The sequence below is a fragment of the Carlito syrichta genome, unplaced genomic scaffold (assembly GCF_000164805.1).
Source record: "Carlito syrichta isolate Samal-C Ts95f unplaced genomic scaffold, Tarsius_syrichta-2.0.1 Scaffold128134, whole genome shotgun sequence".
Classification (NCBI taxonomy): domain Eukaryota; kingdom Metazoa; phylum Chordata; class Mammalia; order Primates; family Tarsiidae; genus Carlito; species Carlito syrichta.
This window is the reverse complement of record NW_007072230.1, coordinates 254434-275375: the sequence shown is the minus strand read 5'-3', so window position 1 is coordinate 275375 and position 20942 is coordinate 254434. Positions and strand designations below refer to the sequence as shown.

Sequence of the window (20942 nt, the reverse complement as noted above, 5' to 3'; positions counted from 1 at the left end):
TGCTCTCCCCCTCTGCCCTCCGCTTCGCCCCGCACTTCCCGCCCTCCCACCTTGCTTTTCGCCCCTTCACCCGGCCTCCCCACGCGCCCGACCTGTTCCTCGGGGGTACTGTTTCCGGGTCAGGGTGACCCCTGGGGTGAGGAGGCCGCGCCCGGGAGCGGGACCCCGGCGTGTGTTCTTCGCCACGCCACGCTCGTGCGTGGGCATCGGCCTGCGGGGCGCCGGGCCGGGAAGCACCCACTGTCCAGATGCCCCTCCCGCGGGGAGACGTGCCTGACTTCCTGCCCTCCCTCTCCAGGCCTCGCACGTCTCCAGGCCGGTTCTTCCAAAATCTAAACCCCAGCCTGCCTGGCAGCCACCTCCTGCCACCAGAGCGTCGCACGCAGCGCCCTGCGCAAGGCGTCGGCTTGTGTCACCCGAACGCGATCATGTTTTTTCTCATCTGTGCAGTGGGTATGACTTTTTTTTTTTTTTATCAGCCCCTTGTACGTGGGTAATCTGACCTCGAGCCACTCTAGTTATGAAAGTCTTTCCTTTTGGGTCACTCGGGAGACCTCACTCCGCCTCTGCGACTGTCCCGGCGGTGGCACATCTGTGCGGGCCTGACTCAGCCGCCAGGGGTGGCACTGAAGGTTCGGGTTTGGCCCCGTTCTCACACTCCACTCCATTTCTTCTCTGTCTTGCCAGTGCCAACGCTTTGTTAGTCTCAGATTTAAGTGAGTTAAGGTAAATTTTATTTTTGGAGCTTTGTGATATTTTTTAAACCTACTTCAGGGAGTTAACAAACTTAATTGGGGGAATATTCTGTACTGTACTACATCATGCGGTTTTCCAAGTTTGGGTATGAAAAGACTCAGAAATAAGAGTTTTAGAAATACAGCACTTGGAGACTTGTTTACTCTGGTGTGTACCAAGACTTTTGGCTAGTTTTAAGAATTGTGATATATCGAATCTGCTGAAAGGCTCTTGAGCAGTTTACAACAAGAGAATTACAAGAAGGAAAGATACATTACATATGATCTACCGATTTCTAATGCAGCCACTCTTTTTTTTTTTAATTGTAGGGAATCATTCTCAGTGGTTACAGCAGAGCACTCATTCCTATTGATTTCCTAGAGATGTCATTTCTTCAAAAGCCCTGCGTGAGGATTGGTTGCTTCATAGTTTTGAACCTTATTCCACAATGTCTCGTGTTTTTTATTTTTCTGGTAACTTTTAAGGAAATTATAATTTTGAAATTAGATTATATTAATACTGCTCAGTTCTAGAAAGTATTTTAAAGCAACCAAAATGCAAAGTAGCGGAAGATAAGTATTTATACAATTGGTAGTCTGGACGGCATTTCAAAAGTCACACTGAAGCAATAGGTATAAAATTAAAAGGTTTCTTATTTGAGTTATGGTGTGGGTAGAGCCTGGGCTTTGGGGTCAGTCCCTTTAAGTCCTGGGTGAGTGAATCTAAACCTCCTGTGTTAAATGGGAGTAGTAGAAATCTACCTCCATGGAAGGCCGGAGCCCGCGGGTTCGAGACCCGCCTGGGCAACTTGGCGAGACCTCATCTCTACAATAAATCAAAAAATCAGCCGGGCGGGATAGCGCATGCCTGGAATTCCAGCTACTTGGAAGGCTGAGGCGGAAGGATTGCCGGAGCCCAGCAGGTCCAGGCTGCGGTGGCCGGGAGCGGCCACTGCACTCCAGTCTGGGCGACAGAGTGAGACTCCAACTCAAAAAAAAAAAAAAGAAATCTACCCCTTTTGTCTGTCCTCAGTGAGGTGATAGAACATATGTCATCAGGAACTGTCTTAACACATTAAGTGCTAAAAGAATGCTAGTTTTCTTCTATTCCGCAAGTGTTTTGGTACCTATTAAGTTCCAGTATTGGCTAAGACCTAGAAATACCAAACTGAACAAGACTGATGGAGGTCCTGACTCCTTAGTCCCTTCTGTTCCACAGGAGTAAGTGTATGTACAAGGTCATGACAGTTGCGAGTGCACACAAGGTTTCGCTGTACGGGGTTGGTAGTATTTTCCAGCATCTAGGGTAGTGAATGTTACATAGTACGTGATGATATATATTCGTTTAAATGAATGGGGACATTTAGTAAATACAAGTCCCAAAGGATATTCCTGCCCACAACTCAGTGCAATTGATAAAGTCCAAGTGTTGCTTGGTTGCACTTTCCCCATTTCAGTGCAACTAGTTGGAAAATTTATCTTGGAAATTATACCATCACTGAATTACTAAGAATGCTCATTGTTAATGAGATATTCTTGACTTTTGAATGAAATAGACATAGGTTGAACCAAGTCTTTGGGTGTAGGAATATGAGAACGTGGTCTTACTCTCTGTTTAATTCTATGAAATGAGGACAATATTATCTATCTCATAATAATACTTGGTACATAGTAGACAGTCAATGAATGTTCTCTTTTGTTAATCACAAAAGCAAATTTTCCACAGAATGAGGATATTCTTCATTGCTAGGGAAGGAATTCTATTATGTAATCAATAAATCATTTTCTGCTTTTTTAATTGGAAAAAACTTTAAATTTTATTTCTTGTTTTCGTGTTGACAAATGCTTATTGAACAGTGACACCAACAGTGACACCAACAATATTTATAGAAAGGTGATGGCTTTGATTACCAATTTATTCTCATCTCTTTATTCATATATGTCTTGAAACCGACTGCTCTCCCCAGTTCTAAATGGTGAATGTCATCTTTCTTCATATGTCCTGATAGAGGATTTCCTGAGTTCTGTTTTCTTTTCCCCCGGTGCCACGTGCTCTATAGTCTATTTGCTGGCTTTTTTTTTTCTTTTAATTTTTCTGAAAATTGTATGCCAGATTTTTATTTGGGAAACTTTTCTTTTGGTTAAGACTTTTCTTATTGACAAATCAATCTTAAATGAAACTCTTATTCACCATCTTATTTGTTCAGATCATTCTCATAATGAAGAAACAAACTTTTCTTTGCAAATGGTAACTGAAGGTATCAAATAAAATCCTCTGGAGAAGGATTGTGCAGGGCAGTAAAGTATACAGAAACAACTATAGTGCAAATATAAAATATTAAGTTTTTCAGTAAGAGTAAATACTGGAATTAAGACTACAGAAGTCCAGCAAGAGGTAATAAAGACTTATACTAGTGAGATTGCAGTGGAAATAGGAAAGAATATGGGCATTACTGGGAAATTAAATAAGGACTTTTGAATAAGGTCTCTTATTAAAGAGAAAGGAGTCAACATTGTTGTATTTTTTTGAACCTGAGAGCACTGATGTTTTTTATGGAAATATTTAAATTACTTAAATAGTGAAATTCTTAATATTCTCCTGGTTCATTTTATTTTACAGTTATTGTTCTTTCTCTTTTTCCAATTAGTGAGCCACCTCCAGGCATAAAAATTCAGTAAATTGTTAGGCATTCAGTAAATAACTCATATGTAGAGACAGCCTCTGTGTGTACAAAAGTACATGAGCATTACTAGGGAAACCTTTTGGAACTCTGTCATTGTGCCTTTAATAGTTTATATACTCTTTCTAGCCCTAGAAATAATATTAGGGACTAGTTGTGCTTTGCCATGGCTATTTTAGGTACTTTGTGTTTCCATATAACTTTTAGAATTAGCTTCTCAAGTTTTGCAGAAAAAGCCTGCTGCTATTTTAATTTGGATTGTATTGAATCTGTAGCTCAATTTAGGGAGACTTGATATTTTAACAACAAGGATCTTCTAGCCCTGAAACAATCTTTTTGATTAATACAGTTCTTTTAAATTTCTCTCAATAATATTTGGTTGTTTTCAGTATACAAATCTTTCATTAGATTTATCCTCAAGTATCAAGTTTTAATGCGCATACAAATGGTTTTTAAAACATTTTTTATTTCTGATTGTTGTTGTTCTTTTTTTTTCCTTGTGACATGAACCACGTTTTATTTTTTATTTTTAATGTAGAGTTACACACAGGTGCTACACATTAGATATAACAGCATGAAAGCTGGGTCATTGGGAAGCAAAAGACGTGTTTCTGAGGTCCTGATTGTTGTTAACATATAAAAATATCATTACTAGTAGATTCAATTGGATTGTCTACATTGACTAAAACAGTTTTACTTCTTCCTTTCCAATCTGGATACCTTTTCCTTTTTTTTAAATTTTTTACTGCACTGGCCAGAACCTCCACCACTACAATGTTGAATAGAAGTGGTAAAAACAGACGTGCTGGTGTTGTTTATGATCTTAGCTTAGGGACAAAGTGTCTTGCCTTTCACCATCAAGTCAGGTTACTGTAGGTTTTTAGTAGATGTTCTTGATCAGGTTGAGAAAGTTCCCTTTTATTCCTAGTTTGCTGAAGGTTTTTTTGTGAGGAATGAATGTTGAGTTTTGTCAGAGGTTTTTTCTGTTCTCTGTTGAGTTGATTATATGTTTTTTTTTCATTTTTAGATTGTTAATGTGGTGAATTAATTAATTCATTCATTTACAAGTACTAAACTTGTCCTACCTTTCTAGGCTAAGCCTCACTTGGTTGTGATACATTACCCATTTATTTATTGTTAGATTTAGTGTACTAATACTTTGCTAAAAAGTTTTGTGTCTATATTCATATGTTATGAGTTTCTAGTTTTCTTCTTTGGTAATGTCTTTGGGTTAGTATCAGTGTAATACTGGCCTCAAATAATGAGTTGGGAAATATTCCTTCTTCTTCAGTTTTTTGGCAATTTGGGTAGAATTGGTATTACTCCTTCCTAAGTGTTTGGCAGAATTTACCAGTGAAGCCATCTGGGCCTGGAAAATTTTTAACTACAAATTTAATATTATTTAGTAGATAAATATTCAGGTTATCTGTTTCCTCTTATTGTGCTTTGGTAATTTGTGTCTTTCAGGGAATGTGTCATTTTGTCTCGCTTGTCAAGTATAGGCACGAAGTTGTTTTTAATATTTTTTCGGTATCTGTCACCAGTCTTATTTATGATATTGGTAAAGTTATGTTATTAAGGATATATATTTTGAGTTTTTATGTAATTTTGATTAATCAATCCCTTTGTCATTGTGAAATTACCACTTGTATATGTGGTAACATTATTTTCTCTAGTCATTTCAGCTTTCTTTTGATTAGTGTTAGTGTAGTATATTTTTCTCTATACTTTTACTTTTAACTTAACTATACTTTTACTTTCAACTATTGAAAACTCCTTAAAAATCTAGTTTCTTGAATTGTTAATATATTTACATTATAATTTTAAAATTTACTGTGTCTGTATATTTAAAATGCATTTCTTATAGGCAGCAGATAGTGAGGTCTTTTTTATTCAGTTTAACAACCTCTGTCTTTGAATTGGGATGTAAGATAATTTGTACTTAATGTGATTATTGTTATGGTTAGGTTTAAGTCTGTTATCTTGTGATTTGTTTTCAGTTTGTCTCATCTGTTATTTGTTCTCTTTTCCTTGTTTTCTGCTGCCTTTCCATTTGAGTAGTTTGCATTTCCTGTGTTGGTTTATTGGTTGGCCAGACCTTACCCCTCAGAAAATATGATTTAATTAACTTACTAGGGGTAGGCCCAAATATCAGTGTTTTTTTAATAGATCTCCAGATTTGTGAACCACTGGACTAGATGAGCTCTGTGGTTACTTTTAACTTATTAGCTATGTGACCTTGGGCTAGTTATTTGACCTCTCTTAATTTCCTCATTTATAAAATGAGTATAAAAATGTATCTATCTAAAAGTTTAAAATGTTAAGATTTCTTTAGTATTACTATGTTCATATGATTCAAACTTGAAACAAATATTCAATATATATTGCTTCATACTTTATAATTTTTTTGAATTGTAAATAAATTTTCCATTAAATAGATAAATTAAGTAATTTTCAAAAATTGCTCAAAATAAAGAAAATAGTTTCCTTACAACGATTGAAAACTCCTTAAAAATCTAGTTTCTTGAATTGTTAATATGATTTACATTATAATTTTAAAATTTACTGTGTTATATTTATAGTTTCTAGAGAAAAGTAAAAATGTGTCAGAGTTTTCTCAGTGCATAATAGGATTTTTCACCTTGACTTCAGAATAGAAGTATGGCTTATGAAATCAATTTAACACATTTTTTTTTTGTGTGCCTTTCCACAGATTTTTATTCCCACCATGGCCATCACGCAATTTCGGTTATTTAGAGTTTGTACCTGCCTAGCAACAGTATTCTCATTCCTAAAGAGATTAATATGCAGGTAAATAAGTTTTATCCTCAGACTGACCTCTGTTTATCTCCTCACTGGTTTTGGATACCTTCATAACTTCAAAATTTGTGGACAAGATAAATTATATTTAAGCTAAATATCTTGATTACAATATTCATTAATTAATTCCTAGTCATTTTAAAATACTTTTTTCTTTACTTCAGATCTAGAAAGTAGAGGCTCAGTTGTTTTTGTTCTTTCAAATTCTTACATCTTTCATTAAAATAACATGCTTGATATTATAGAATTTTAGAAATAAGCAGAGCACCTTTATTATTATGATCATCACTAAATATTGATGTAAATAATTGTTTCATTATTCGAATGTTTTAAAGTGGTTAGGTGAAATTAGGCATAGGTAGTTCTGTTTATACTATATAATATGAATATTATTGCTGTATTAAAAAAATCTTTAACATAGAAATTCTAAGCAGAATAGATTTGTCTCATACTTCAGAATATGCGGGTAGTTCAGGATAGGTAAGTCATTTTGCTCATCTATAGACTCCAATTCCTTCTATTTTGGCACATGGCCCTGTCCTAGAGCTGTGGTTTCTAAACTGTGTGCAGAGATATTAGGGCTTCACATGAAATTCACTGCAGATACTCCTAACTCGAGGTAGTTTACATTTACAACATTAAATTCTGCAGCATTTTTTATGATGGCAATCTTGAATGTTCCAGATAAGTTTTTTGTTTACTAGTATTTTTGGTTACATTTCTTTGCAAAACTAGGGTTCCAGGTTGTTATTAAAAGCAACTATTGCACCAAAATGAATGTAGAACAAAAAATGAGGGTCACTGTCTTGCTTCTGATTCTAAAGCATAAGAAGCTGTGCGTGTTCAACAGGCACACACATTTCATTAGTAAGTATAGTAATTGTGGGTATTTAAGAGTGAAATAATACTATTTTTCTTTGCATTTAATGTATTTTTTTAAAATGAGTACTCAGCAGTTAGGGGATATATATATATATATATATTCAATTTGTTTGGGCCTAGTTCAGTGGAGCTGTTAGGTATTTCTTTTGGTCTAAGGATTCTATGAAAAAACTTACTAAGAGTAGGGTATAATAATAGAGGAAATGAACAGTAATCAACTCTCATTTTAATAAGCATGATTTCGAAGTTGCACACAACAACTCTGGTCATAGCCTGCTGTCCAGAGCTTAGGCATGTGGTACCCTCACTGCAAAGAAGACTAAGAAATGAAGTCTCTGGCTAAATAGCTATTTGGTACCTGCTAAAGCTCTGATAATTAAGTACCATTGAATTTATTACTAGAGATAGAATGGTCTGGGATTAAAAAAAAAAATCTTGGGTATTATAGTGGAAACAAAGGGATGAAACAGAGTAGAGATGGTCCCCGGAGGATGGAAGTCAAGAAAGAAATGGAAAATTTAGGTGAGTGGCTGTTGAAATCACCCAAGAGGACAGGATTTGGGAAGTAGTTAACACTTAGTGAACTAAGATTAAATTCACTAGAGTAAAGCAGGATAAATGTGGGTATTGACAGAATGCAGGAAGTTAAAAGAAGCATTGTGTTAATAGTGGTGATGAATTTTATGTGGGTTTTTCTTTTTGTACCTGTATTTTTAAAAATTTCTGTGGAATGTAGATTACTTTTAGGATAATAAATTGTGGTGATTTAGAAAATATTAAGTACATTCCTACTGCCATCATAAATTTCTATTGTCACTACATATTTAGAATTGATTGTGTATTGAGTTTTAAAGATAACTGGCCATATGTTAGGAGAAGCTTCTTTTAGGCATTGGGAGGAACTTAGATCATGTGTTCTAAAATACCAGGCATATGCCATAAATTTCATAAGAGACTATATTACCTTTCTAGTCATCGTTTAAACAAATAAAGTATAACTTCCAATCTTGTATTAAATTGTATCAATTAACTTTTAGTAGATACTTGATAGATTACTTGAAATAAACACGTTACTAATGATTTATAATAGCTGCCATTTTTTCTTTTTCTTTTTTTTTTTGAGTTGGAGTCTCACTCTGTCACCCAGACTGGAGTGTAGTGGCCGCTCCCGGCCACCGCAGCCTCGACCTGATGGGCTCTGGTGATCCTTCCGTCTCAGCCTTCCAAGTAGCCGGAATTACAGGCATGCCCTACCACGCCCGGTTGATTTTTTGATTTATTGTAGAGATGAGGTCTCGCTGCCCAGGCGGGTCTCGAACCTGCGGGTTCAGGCGATCCACTCACCTCAACCTCTCAAAGGCATGGGATTACAGGCTGAGCCACCGAGCCCGGCTGGCTCATTAACTGCCATTTTTTAATGTTTTGCCAGGTTGCAGGGACTGTTCAGGTGCTGTATATACATCATCTAATTAAATCCTTACAGCAAGTAGGTTTGAATACCTGCATTTTATCAAGGCTCTAAAGTTAGATAATTCTAGCTAAACACAATAGAAGTAGCATTGAAAACTATGGTTTACATAGATTCCACAGCCCATGTTAGTAACAACTGACTTATCCTGTCCTGTTTAATGTAGGTCTTTTTATATTAATCTTTAAAACTTAGTTACAGCTTGATTCAGACTAATTATTTTTAAACTTTTTAATAGCTAATCTTACTTTAATAACTAATCTTAAGAAAAATCTAGTATGTAAAATATAAAAGCCAAGTCACCCTGGTTAAAACAGCAGAGGTGGCCCAGAACTTCACCTACAGAACTCACAGTCCTGCAGGGAGCATGATTTGAAGCCACCTTGTATTTTTGTTTTGGCTTTATATTCCTCCTGAGTTTGTGTATAATTCTGAGTCTTAAGCCAAAAAGCAGTTGTGCTGTCCCATCCATGATTTTAAAAACATTCACAACCGAGCACGGTGGCTCAGCCTGTTATCCTGCGCCTTTGGGAGGCTGAGGTGAGTGGATTGCCTGAGCTCGTGGGTTCAAGACCCGCCTGGGCAGCAAGACCTCATCTCTACAATAAATCAAAAAATCAGCCGGGCGTGGTAGCGCATGCCTGTAATTCTGGCTACTTGGAAGGCTGAGGCGGAAGGATCACAAAAGCCCAGCAGGTCGAGGCTGCGGTGGCCAAGAGCGGCCACTGCACTCCAGTCTGGGCGACAGAGTGAGACTCCAACTCAAAACAAAAACAAAAACAAGAACATTCACAAGATACCTGATTAATGACTTTTTACCATATCTTAACGAGCAGCTATTAATTATTGAAATTTTAATGAGAAAGCTTTTGTTTTATAAGCCTTAAATTCCTGTCGTAGTGCTTTTTACTATGCTTGTTTTGGTAGTTCTTGAAATACATTATTTTATTTTTTTTCAGATCTGGCAGAGGACGGAAATTAAGTGGAGACCAAATAACTTTGCCAACTACAGTTGATTATTCATCAGTTCCTAAGCAGGTAATTTTTTTGTTTTTGAAAGATTTAATAAGTGTTACAGAACAGTATTTTTCAAACTGGATTACAGATCATTAGTAGAATGTTTATAATAGCTTATTTATTCATTTATTGAGTCAGAGTCTCATTCTGTTGCCCAGGCTAGAGTGCAGTGTCACACTCACGGCCACCTCAGCCACGACCTGCTAGGCTCAGTTGATCCTTCTGCCTCAGCTTTCTAAGTAGCTGGAACCACAGGTGCATGCCTCCACACTCAGCTAATTTTTTTATTTATTATAGAGAAGAGGTCTCACCAAGTTAACCAGGCTGGTCTCGAACCTGTAGGCTCAGTCAACCCTCTTGCCTCTGCCACTCAAAGTCCTGGGATTATAGGTGTGAGCCACTGCGCCTGGCTGTAATAGCTATTTTAAAGTTTTACATAAGTCCAACATATTTTGGGGTTGGCATCTGTTGATTAATTTTTCATGAGAATGGAGACACATTGGTTTTTTCGCTTGCCAAAAAAATTCTGGATTGTTTCATGAACATTTTGAATATTATGTTTTGACGCTCTTTCTTAAATCCTGTGGAGAATGTTGATAACTTTTGTTTTATCAGGTTAGGCTTAGGTGGAAGGTTCCAGTTCTGTGGTCTGTAGTTCTAATATCAGTTCACTTTTCACAGCATTTGCTTTCGTTTTACTTTGTTTTTTGGTTTTTAAAGGAAATAATATAATAAAATGGAATAGAACAAAATATATCAGAATATCTAGCCCACAATAAAATAAATTTTTAACTTATGATCTAGTTTTTATATGTGATATAAAAAATATATATTTTCTTATGGGTCAAAAAAAATTGAGACCAGTGTTTTAGAAAGCCCATTTTTCTAATAAATGGTTGCTCATCAGGTTGCCCCTTTGTGGCTGACAATGTTGATCAATTAAATTTAGACAGATGTTGAAGAGTGGACCTCTTGGGATGAAGATGCACCCACAAGTGTGAAAATTGAAGGAGGGAATGGGAATGTGGCGACACAGCAGAATGCTTTGGAACAACTAGAACCTGACTATTTTAAGGACATGACACCAACTATTAGGAAAACTCAGAAAGTATGTTAAAGATTTGTGCTTTTGGAGATTAAACTACTTTTCAGTTTCCTGTAGTTGAAATTAGAAAATATAATTAGTATTCATTAGGAAACTTATTCCTAATTCTCAATTTGTTGTGTTTTCTATCATGGTAAATAAGAATTTTATATATTCAAGTGACCTAGACCTAGATCTGGTAAGTTGTTCCCCAAGACTTTTCAAATTATATCTGTAAGTTTATTGAAATCCTACTGTAGGTCAGATTCTAGACTCCAGTCTCTGCTATGGAGACTAAGCTGGATAACATGTTACAGTTCTAACAAGTTCACAGACTACAAACTGACAAGTGGCTTCCATTTTAACCATTAAAAAACTGATGTAGCACTCGGGGAATTTATAATCCCCTTTGAAATGAATATGGAAGATCACTAAGAGATGCAGGGAATTATTAGAAAAAGAACAATGGCTACGTATTTTTCTTTCTTTTTGTCAAAATAATACATGTATTTTTTAATTAAAAAATATGTATGGACATAATGAAAAGTCTTCTGTTGCATCACTCTACTTAGCTAGTTCTACTACCCAAAAGCAGCTACTCAGTAACTTCTTGGGCTTCTTCTAGTGTTTGTCATCATATCTATCTATAAGATGTTTGTGTTACTGTTTCTTGATTTGCCAGTCAAAGACATTGTCCATTCATATCACACTGTGGTAAATGACAATTTACTTCATACTAGCCTTCCCTCTCTTCATACTTCTTCAAAAATTATAATGTTATTATTCCAGTCTCCCTCACAAGTCACTCTCCTGTTTCAGAAAAATGTACTTAAAGCCCCATTTCTTGTTTAAACATGGAAAATATTTCTTATTTTTATATATACTTTTTATATAAAATGAGGACATTATTTATTCCACATTTCCTGATACAGTTCTTCACCTTCTACCTCCCAGCCAGTTTCAACCATACATTCATTTTTATATTATCTAGATAGATAACATTCTCATTCTCATTATTATTATTTTTGAGTTGGAGTCTCACTCTGTCGCCCAGACTGGAGTGCAGTGGCACACTCCTGGCCACCGCAGCCTTGATCTGCTGGCCTCCAGTGATCCTTCCGCCTCAGCCTTCCAAGTAGCTGGAACTATAGGCGTGCGCTACCATGCCTGGCTAATTTTTGATTTATTCTAGAGACGATGTTTTGCCAAGTTGCCCTGGTGGTCTCGAACCCGCGAGTTCAGACAATTCACTCGCCTCCCAAAGTGCTGGAATTTAGACTGAGCCACTGAGCCTGGCCAAGTTATCTTAATGCTGAAAAGCATTAAATTGTGTATCTTTCAAGGATCCTTGTAGTGGGTTTCACAATAGATGAATACTTTGTATTGTAGAAATACATTGTTTCTCTCAGTAGGAACCTAGTATATTATAGCAGTGCCTTATTACTTAGAATGGAAATGCTTACAATAAAAGGTACAAAGTATCAAATGAATTTATTCTAATATTACTGGCCTGAATGAAGTTATATTGGTAGATACCCCACATGCTAAGAAAGCTGGTTATAGTTTTAGCAGAATACAATACCTGGTTTTACTTAATATAATTCAAAGTGATTAATTTTATTTTGGGGACCTGGGGAAAGTAGGGAAGGAAAGAAAGATGAGAATTTTATTTAAGTGAAACAGTTTTTCTTAGTATATAATTGATTTGTGTGACAGTTGCCTGGAAAATTTGGTACTCTTTACAGCCTATATATTATTTTTAGTTTTTCCACTGAAAATTTTGATAAGAAGAAATATTTTAAGTAATTATAAGATACTTTAGTCGACTACTTATTTTTATATAACTATTTGAAAATATCCCTATAATCCTGTTTCAATTAATCTTTCAGATCGTTATTAAGAAGAGAGAACCATTAAATTTTGGCATCCCTGATGGTAGCACAGGTTTCTCAAGTAGATTGGCAGCTACACAAGATATACCTTTTATTCATCAATCTGTAAGTATGTGAATGTATTTAGGGAATGACTAGAGTTTTTTTCTGTTTTCTTTAAAGAAGAGGAATAACATATAAGTGAATTGATCATAGTATTTATATTTCTGTGACTTTGAAACAGGTTTAGCAGTTTGAGAGAAGTTAATCAGAAGTTTTGTCAATTCTCACCTTTTATGAGATTGTAAATTACAGTAGACACTAAGATCAAGGCCCCATTGTACACATAGAGATGCATATAATAGAGATATAATGGTTGATTGATTATGTTAGTTATCTGTTTTTGTGTAACCACTCCAAATTTAGTGAGTTGAAACAGTAACAAACATTATCTCACAGAGTTTCTGTGTATTAGGAATTCAGGTGACTACATGGGATGGTTCCAACTTAGGTTCTAATGAGTTTGCAGATAAATCATTGGACTGGGTCTGAGGTCTTCTGCAGGCTTCACTGGGGTTAGAGGATTCATTTTGAAGGCCCCTGACTTACATGCCTGGCAGACTAGCACTGATTGTTTGTACAAAGCCTCGGTTCCTTGCTTTGGACCTCTCTATGGGGCTATTTGAATTTCTTTATGACATAACTGCTGACTTTCCCAGAATAAGGGATAAGACACCACAGTGCCTTTTTATGACATGGTTTTTCTAAGTAATACACTGTCACCTCCATTTTATTTTTTTTATTAGAAGCAGTCACTAAATCTAGCCCACATACAAGCCTCCACCTCTTGAAGGAAGGAGTGTCACAGAATTTGTGGACATATTTTAAACAACCACATGCATCTGTCAATCTGTATATTTTACTTATTTGTTTAAACTACATGGGTGCTTCAGAGGCTCCTCTCCTCAGGAGATCATGTTTTTGTGTGCTTTTAATTAATTTATTAATAACTGTTTTTACTAATGCTAGACCCTGTGCTGGGTGCTAATAATGGTGGTAAATGAGCAGAACAGGCAGGGTCTTGGCCTCAGAAGAGTCATTCTAGTGGGGAAGACATAATATTAAATAAATGATCAGACACATATAATCACAAACTTTGATAACCCCTGTGCAGTTACATAATGCTATAAGAGCATAATACCAGAGTGAGACCCTAACTCAAATATCATAATATAGCATCATAATACTTATTTTTTTACGTTATATTTCTGAATATTAAGTTTTATTCATATATGTTTGACCCATATTGGAAAAATGGTTCTGTCCTACCGAGAGAATTAGCAATGTTTGCTGTATAATTTTAATGATGTCTTTATGATGCTAATAACATGGCTTATTATAAAGTTGTAAATAGGTGGCCACTTCCAGAGTTGGGAAGGATAAGTAGGATATGCATAGAGAATGTCTCCATGGCTGGGCATGGAGGCTCATACCTGTAATCCCAGCTCTTTGGGAGGCCAAGGTGGGTAGATTGCTTGAACCCAGTAGTTCAAGACCAGCCTGGGCAATGCAGTGAAACCTCATCTCTACAAAGTATCAGCTGGACATGGTGATATGTGCCTGTAGTCCCAGTTACCCAGGATGCTGAGGTGGAAGACTCACCTGAACCCAGAAAGTCAAGGCTGCCATGAGGTGTGATCATTATGATCTTGCCACTTCATTCCAACCTGGGTAACAAAGTGAGACCCTAACTCAAAAAAAAAAAAAGAAAAAAAAGAGAATGTCTCCAGTGCTGTTTTCACTCGTTCTCCTTCTGAGAAGACAAAATACAGGAGCATTGCATAGGAGAGGATAATAACCTACCAGACTTTGTTTTCTACACCAAAACAGTCTTACCACTCATTCTACAAATTAGATTCTCCTTTTAAACTACACATTTTTTAAAATCTTCTGGAATTCGTCATTTGTATTGTCGTGAGAGTTCTTTTTATACTAAAGTTATTAACTTTTTTCTGTTGTCTTTTATACTTCTTTAGTTTGTTGTTGGCTTTATAATTTGGTTTGGATATTTTTGATGGGCAGATGTATTTAGTTTTTATATAGGCACACTTATCAGTTTTATCATTTACAACTTTTTTACTAAGACCAGCTCTACTTAAAGATCAGATAATACTCTTTTTAATGGTGTGAGTAGTTTCACTTTTTAAAAAGTTTAAATGTTTTAGGTACATTATCAGTCAAATCTTTCAGTAGCAAAACTGATAAACATTATGAATGGAAAACTTACAAACAGTAAATAGATACAATCTGATAGATAGCATGATGAAAAGTTTGAGCTGATTAGTTCTCAACGAAACTTAAAGAAAAATAACAAGATAACATTTTTAAAATAAAGAAAGGAACCAGGCCTGGGTGAAAGAGCAAGACCTCAACTCTGGGGGTGGGAAATAAAAGAAAGAAAGAAAGAAAAAGGGGGAGGGGGAGAGAGAAGGCCATTATCAATTATTGGCAAAGGTACAAGGAAACCCGTCTTCTGCCTACTGCTATCAAGAGGATAAGTTGGTGCAACTTTTCAAATCATTTGTACTCTGTAGTTTGTTTTAGTAGCTTTAAAAATGATCATTTGCATTAGCTTAGTTCGTCTGCTTTTAGAAATTTATACTAAACAATAATCAGAAATATTTTAAGAACTTTTAACAAAATGGTTACATTTATTGTCGGGGAAGAAGACTCAATACATTTTATTTCATTTTTAGGGATAAATAATCAAAACAATGTAATCTAGTCATAGATTGGTGCCAGTTGTTTTTCACACATGATCACTTCCATACCTAACTAAACATTCCAGAATGACCATGTTTATTGGTTCTTGGAAGAAAAACTGAACTTTTATGGGTCTGGTCTGGGGAATAGTGAAGGTCGTGACCAGCCGGATGAAACCAGGTATGTGGGTCAGGGAAAAGGAACTGTGACAAGGAACTAGTATTCCAAAAAAGATAAATTTTACCTGATTTGTCATTTTGCCTAGGATTGAGTCAGTAAGTGCTATGGAAAAATCTATAAATTACACGCTTAAACTTTAGCTTCTTGTATTATCCCCCTCAGCACAGATTAATCCAGTCAAAAATTTCTAACTCAGTCTGGGATCAGTCAGTCCTTTCTGTCTCTATCCCTGACCCTTCATCTTATTGAAAAGAAAAGAGAAACAGAAAGAAGAAATGTTCTGTTATTTTCCATTTCAAACAAAATCAGCCAAAGAAGAAAATTTCATATGAAAGAGTATAGACACCGGGCTCGGTGGCTCAGCCTGTAATCCCACGCTTTGGGAGGGCAGGTGAGTGAATTGCCTGAGCCCACGGGTTCGAGACCCACCTGGGCAACTTGGCGAGACCTCATCTCTACAACAAATCAAAAAAATTAGCCAAGCGTGGTAGCATGCGCCTGTAGTTCCAGCTACTTGGAAGGTTAAGGCGGAAGGATCACCGGAGCCCAGCAAGTCGAGGCTGCGGTGGCCAGGAGCATGCCACTGCACTCCAATCTGGACTACAGAATGAGACTCCAACTCAAAAAAAAAAGAAAAAGTATCATAAAACATAAAATAGGAAGAAAGCTGAACTTTCCCAGGACTGTTGAGCACTGAAAGTTGTGCATCACGGTAAAGCCCTCAGTTCTAGGCAAACCAGGGGTCCTATGGCTTTTGCTGTATTAGTGTGGGGTGAGGACATTGAGAAGCCATAGGAGAGTGACAGACTCTGAATTACATTTTCAGATTCTCTTCATGACTGCTCTCTTGAGAAAGAATGGCTCTTCACTATTGAAATTTTGTTTTGCTTTTCATGTAGTCGGAATTAGGTGACTTAGATACCTGGCAAGAAAACACCAATGCGTGGGAAGAAGAAGAAGATGCAGCCTGGCAAGCAGAAGAAGTTTTGAGGTGGGTGAGCCCCACTTATGATGCAACCTGAACACAGGAGCCAGATATATGCCCTCTGTGTATAGAGTTAAGAAAGTTTATTCTGCTAAGTATTATATTTTCATCATTTTCCCTTAGATAATATGGACTTTTTTTGTATTTCAGACTGTGTATACTTTTTATGTGATTAAACCTCACAGAAACCAAGACTTTTAAGAACTATAGGAACAAAAGAATAATGTTATTAATGACAGATGAAATCTTTTACATATATACACCATTTGCAATCTTGCTCTGTCCTGTGAAATGTGAGCCACCACTATATATTATTCTAAGTGAGAAATTATAATGTTTTCATTTTTTCATTTATCATACTGCCCAGCACTGCACATATAAATGAAAATAACTCATGTAGCACTCTTGTTTGTACATCTTAAATGAAATCCATGAAAGCCCTGTAGGATAGATAATGTAAGTCATGAACTACCCGTTCTGCAAAAATATTATTTGGGAAGTTGTAAAATTCATTTTTGTTGGTTCTTTTTTTGTTTGTTTATGTGAGCAGTAAACTTTTTTTTTTTTTTTTTTTGGCTACTACTACATTAGGTCAAAGAGTAAGGAGAAAATCTATCTCAAGAGATAGCTTGTGACTATGATCTCTTATAAAAACTCAGATATTTGAATGTATCTAAATTGCTTACCCATTTTAAGGTTATATGGTAAAATACAGAAATACTAGCTTTTTTATTTAAAATTAAGATTGTTTTTACCATAGGAATAGAAAATGAATTAGTCTTTATAAGACTATCTTAACAAAACAACTGATTTTATTTTGTATTTTCCTTTCTTTGTCAGTAAATTGTAATTACTGTACCTTGAACAACCAGCAGAGGGTGCAGTTAAATAACTGGAAGTTATGACTGACTTTTAAAATCTTGTTTTTCTTGTTTTCAGCAAGTCTTTTTCTTTTTTTGCAAGGTCACATTTTAAAATTCAGTCAGTGAAGTTCTGAGAGTTTTTACTATTTTTTAGGCAGTTTAACTCACCTTTTATAAAGAAAACATTTTTAAAATTGTTACCTGTAACACTTATGAGTTTATCATCAAAAAAGATGTTATCTCTTAAAAATTATATTTTTGTGTAAATTATAGATACAGAAGACTGAGTATTTTGAAACATTGTGTGGATTCTAGTGATTATTAGTGTCTTTAACCACAAGGATAAAAGAAAGAGCTGTCCATTTTAATCTGGTAATCTAAGGACAGCACTGCAGAGTTTATACCACAAGTTCACAAATATCTTAATAGTAACTGTACAAAAACCTTCTTCTTTCCATCCCATCCTCTTGCTCCCTAAACAAAACATATGAAAAGTTTTTAAACATAATCTTTTACATTTAATGGCAGCTTGGGAGAATGAGACTATTAGTTAGTAGTAGTCAGGCTTCAAGCTGTAAGCCAAAGGGAAAGGGAGCCTCACCATATGTGACTGAGCCCAGTTTGACACTGGGCATTTTAAAAATGTGCCCACATTCCATATCTTCTAACTGTCGGCCTTTTTCCACCTTAAACTACTACCAGTACTGTGGTCAGTAATGTTAAGAAAGATTTTGGTACTTTAGTAATTCTAGGCATCAATCTGTACAAGTAAAATATATTTCTGTCTGTAGTGATTTCTAAGTCATTTCTTGTGCCAGGAACATTAGATTTTGAAACAGGCTGAGTATTCCTATCGAAAATGCTTGAACCAGAAGTGTTCAGAATTTAGAATTTTTTAAATTTTAGAATGTTTGCATTATACTTACCAGTTGAGCATCCCAAATCTGAAAATCTAAAATCTGAACTGCTCCAGTGAGCACTTCCCTGGAGCATCATGTAAGCACTCAGAAAGTTTCAGATTTTGGAGCTTTTCAGATTTAAGGTAGTTTGTATTTTATTTCAGCTAATAACCAGGTCAAAGCTTGATCATCTTATTTGTTTATAACTTAGCCAGCCCTTAATAATTTTTTCCTATTTCCGTTTCTGCTTCTGATATTTTGACTTTTTTAGTGCAGATTATCAGTTTTTCTTGAAAGTGAGCAGAGTGGTAGAAAATAGTTTTTTTTTAAAAAACTATTCTTTCAAAATTTAATTGATAGCAAAAATCAACTTGTTGTCAAAGATAGTTTTTTTACTTTCTTGAATTTTGATCTTTCATTTCTGCCTTCTCCCATGTTTAACCATATTTAACTGTGATTGAGAACTGTATACACTTTTGCTCACTTTAGTTCCATATATAGGTACTACTCTGGATTCTTCTGCGTTCAACCTAGTGTTGTCTATCCCATGCCTACAGCTTCCTCCCTCAACTTTGCACGCTGCTTCTTGATTGATTTTTCTCACATCATAATACTTCAGATCCAGGACCAGTCTATGTTCTCTCTCCTTTCACCCGTTTCATCACTCCTACCTCTCCATCCCACACAAATCAGATGGAGCGGTTTAGTGATTCTGGATCAGTGGAGTTGTGGAAGGCGTAAAGAGGAGTTATGCATTTCATAAAGTGTAACTAGTGAATACCCATCACTCTGCCCCTTAGTAGAGCTGGTCAAATGTTAATCCTTAAATTGATTTCTAGCTCCTAGGTGGAAGGTGTCTTTTAAGTTTCCATTTTGTTTTGGGGGTGTGTTCTGCTGAACTGTGTTCATCATTTAGCTGACTGTTTTTAACTAGTATAATAACAAGAGATTACATCTTCAATAACATCTTCTTAATGGCATCCCCAGAAAAAAAAGTTCAGTGGGAGTTCAATGGAAGCTGTGATTTAGTAGAAATAATCTGGTGAAGAAGATGTGAGTTCTTATCCCTGTACTTAATCCTATGACTTTGGGCAAGTCACTTACACTTTATATCTCATTTTACTTAAAATAGAGATAATACTGCTTCTATTTTGCAAGTCATGTTCCAAGGATTAATAGAAATACTGTTTTTTAAGATATTTGAAATGTTCAAAGCAGTGAGAAAATTCAAGACTTTAACTGTTTATTTGATGGTAGTAAAAAGGCACTGTTATTGCCTCCTGGAATTTATGTGCATTTTCCCTGTGTGGTATTTTCTAAAAGTAAAAATATGAGTGTTTCTTTTCAGGCAGCAGAAAATAGCAGACAGAGAAAAAAGAGCAGCAGAACAACAGAGGAAGAAAATGGAAAAGGAAGCACAGAGGCTAATGAAGAAGGAACAAAGCAAAATTGGTGTAAAACTTTCATAACAAATGTTCTTCAGGTATTATAGTGCCAGTAGGAGAAGTCTGAGCTCCACCACAAAAGCAACATTTGTATGGATTGAAGAGCATTTTCAGAATACAACACACTGCTTGATTTTAATGCATTCATCCCACCATCCAGGACACCAGGATTCTCTCAAAATACCCTGAACTCTTAGTGGTTGAGACTCAAAAACGAAAAGGACTTATGAGACAATATTTTCTTCACCATGCTCCAAATTTAAGACAATTGTTTGCTGTACAGAAATTAACACAAATGGAATATATCAGTACCTCTCAAGCTAGAGTTTCTAGCTTAATAAATGGGTGTAAATAATTTTATGGTGGAAAAGAACTCTGCTGTCATGATTCCTTCATTGTGAGTAATAATAAAATAATTTTAATATTCTTTTGTTTTCAAGATTATCTGACCTAAATTAGACAAATTGTAAGGCTTCCACTTCCTTATTTTTTGTTGTCAAAAGCTGGTGTTGGCATACATTTTTCCTAATTTGAACTGTTGTTTGATACAACATTAAAGAATTTGATGATTTTGGTTTTCACAAAAATGACATTAAATGCAATAATTTTATTTATCATAAAGATTTTGTACATCATTGTTTTCTTTTAGATGATGTAATGTTATTCGTATTTGTAATTTATATTGCATGTATAAACATTGAAAATCAACTAAAATGACAAATTTGTTTTTTCCTTATTATGACTTGTGAATTTTAAGAACTGACATTAGTATACTGTTTTTCCCTTTCATTATGGATAAGATGTTATGGTATTAAGTACCTTGGTTATTCTTTCCCCCTAAAGAGCCACTAATTTATAAATGCAGAAAGCCATCGGGTCTAACATTTCAAAGTTCCTGTTATTTCTGTATCAGTTTTACATATTTGACATTATGCAGATACCTATGTTTTCACCTAAGATAACATTACAAATTCATTAAATTATAAACCAATATAGGAATAATTTTTATTTATGGTGTTGATTGGCTCCAAAATAGTCTCAAAGAAATAGTTAAATGCTGTGTTCATAACAGGAAAAACACATAGATTGACAGTTCTAAAAACCATTACTTTATTCTATAATTGAATGTATTCAGCCTGATTTTCTATGGTTTGGGAATTTTAAAAGATTCTTACTTTTTTAATAGTTACTGTCCAGAATGAACATTTTGTGGGGTTTTCAAATGGCATAGACACTCTACAGGCCATATA

The 20942-nt window shown here is 35.5% G+C and overlaps 1 protein-coding gene across 4 annotated transcripts in view; it reads left to right on the top strand.

Moving 5' to 3' along the window:
* Window positions 1-20683, top strand: part of EBAG9 (estrogen receptor binding site associated, antigen, 9) — a 21130-nt gene extending 447 nt beyond the window's left edge. Inside the window, exons 2-8 of one of the 4 annotated variants that reach the window (XM_008048899.2) lie at window positions 299-453; window positions 6129-6226; window positions 9545-9623; window positions 10552-10710; window positions 12576-12683; window positions 16400-16491; window positions 19596-20409. In XM_008048899.2, the coding sequence (XP_008047090.1) occupies window positions 6144-6226; window positions 9545-9623; window positions 10552-10710; window positions 12576-12683; window positions 16400-16491; window positions 19596-19716 (642 nt within the window). In that variant the 5' untranslated portion in view covers window positions 299-453; window positions 6129-6143 and the 3' untranslated portion in view covers window positions 19717-20409. Of the gene's footprint in view, window positions 1-180; window positions 454-6128; window positions 6227-9544; window positions 9624-10551; window positions 10711-12575; window positions 12684-16399; window positions 16492-19595 lie in introns of those variants that run through there. The other 3 variants (XM_021707964.1, XM_021707965.1, XM_021707963.1) reach the window with 3 other exon arrangements.
* The last annotated feature ends 259 nt before the right edge of the window (window positions 20684-20942 follow it).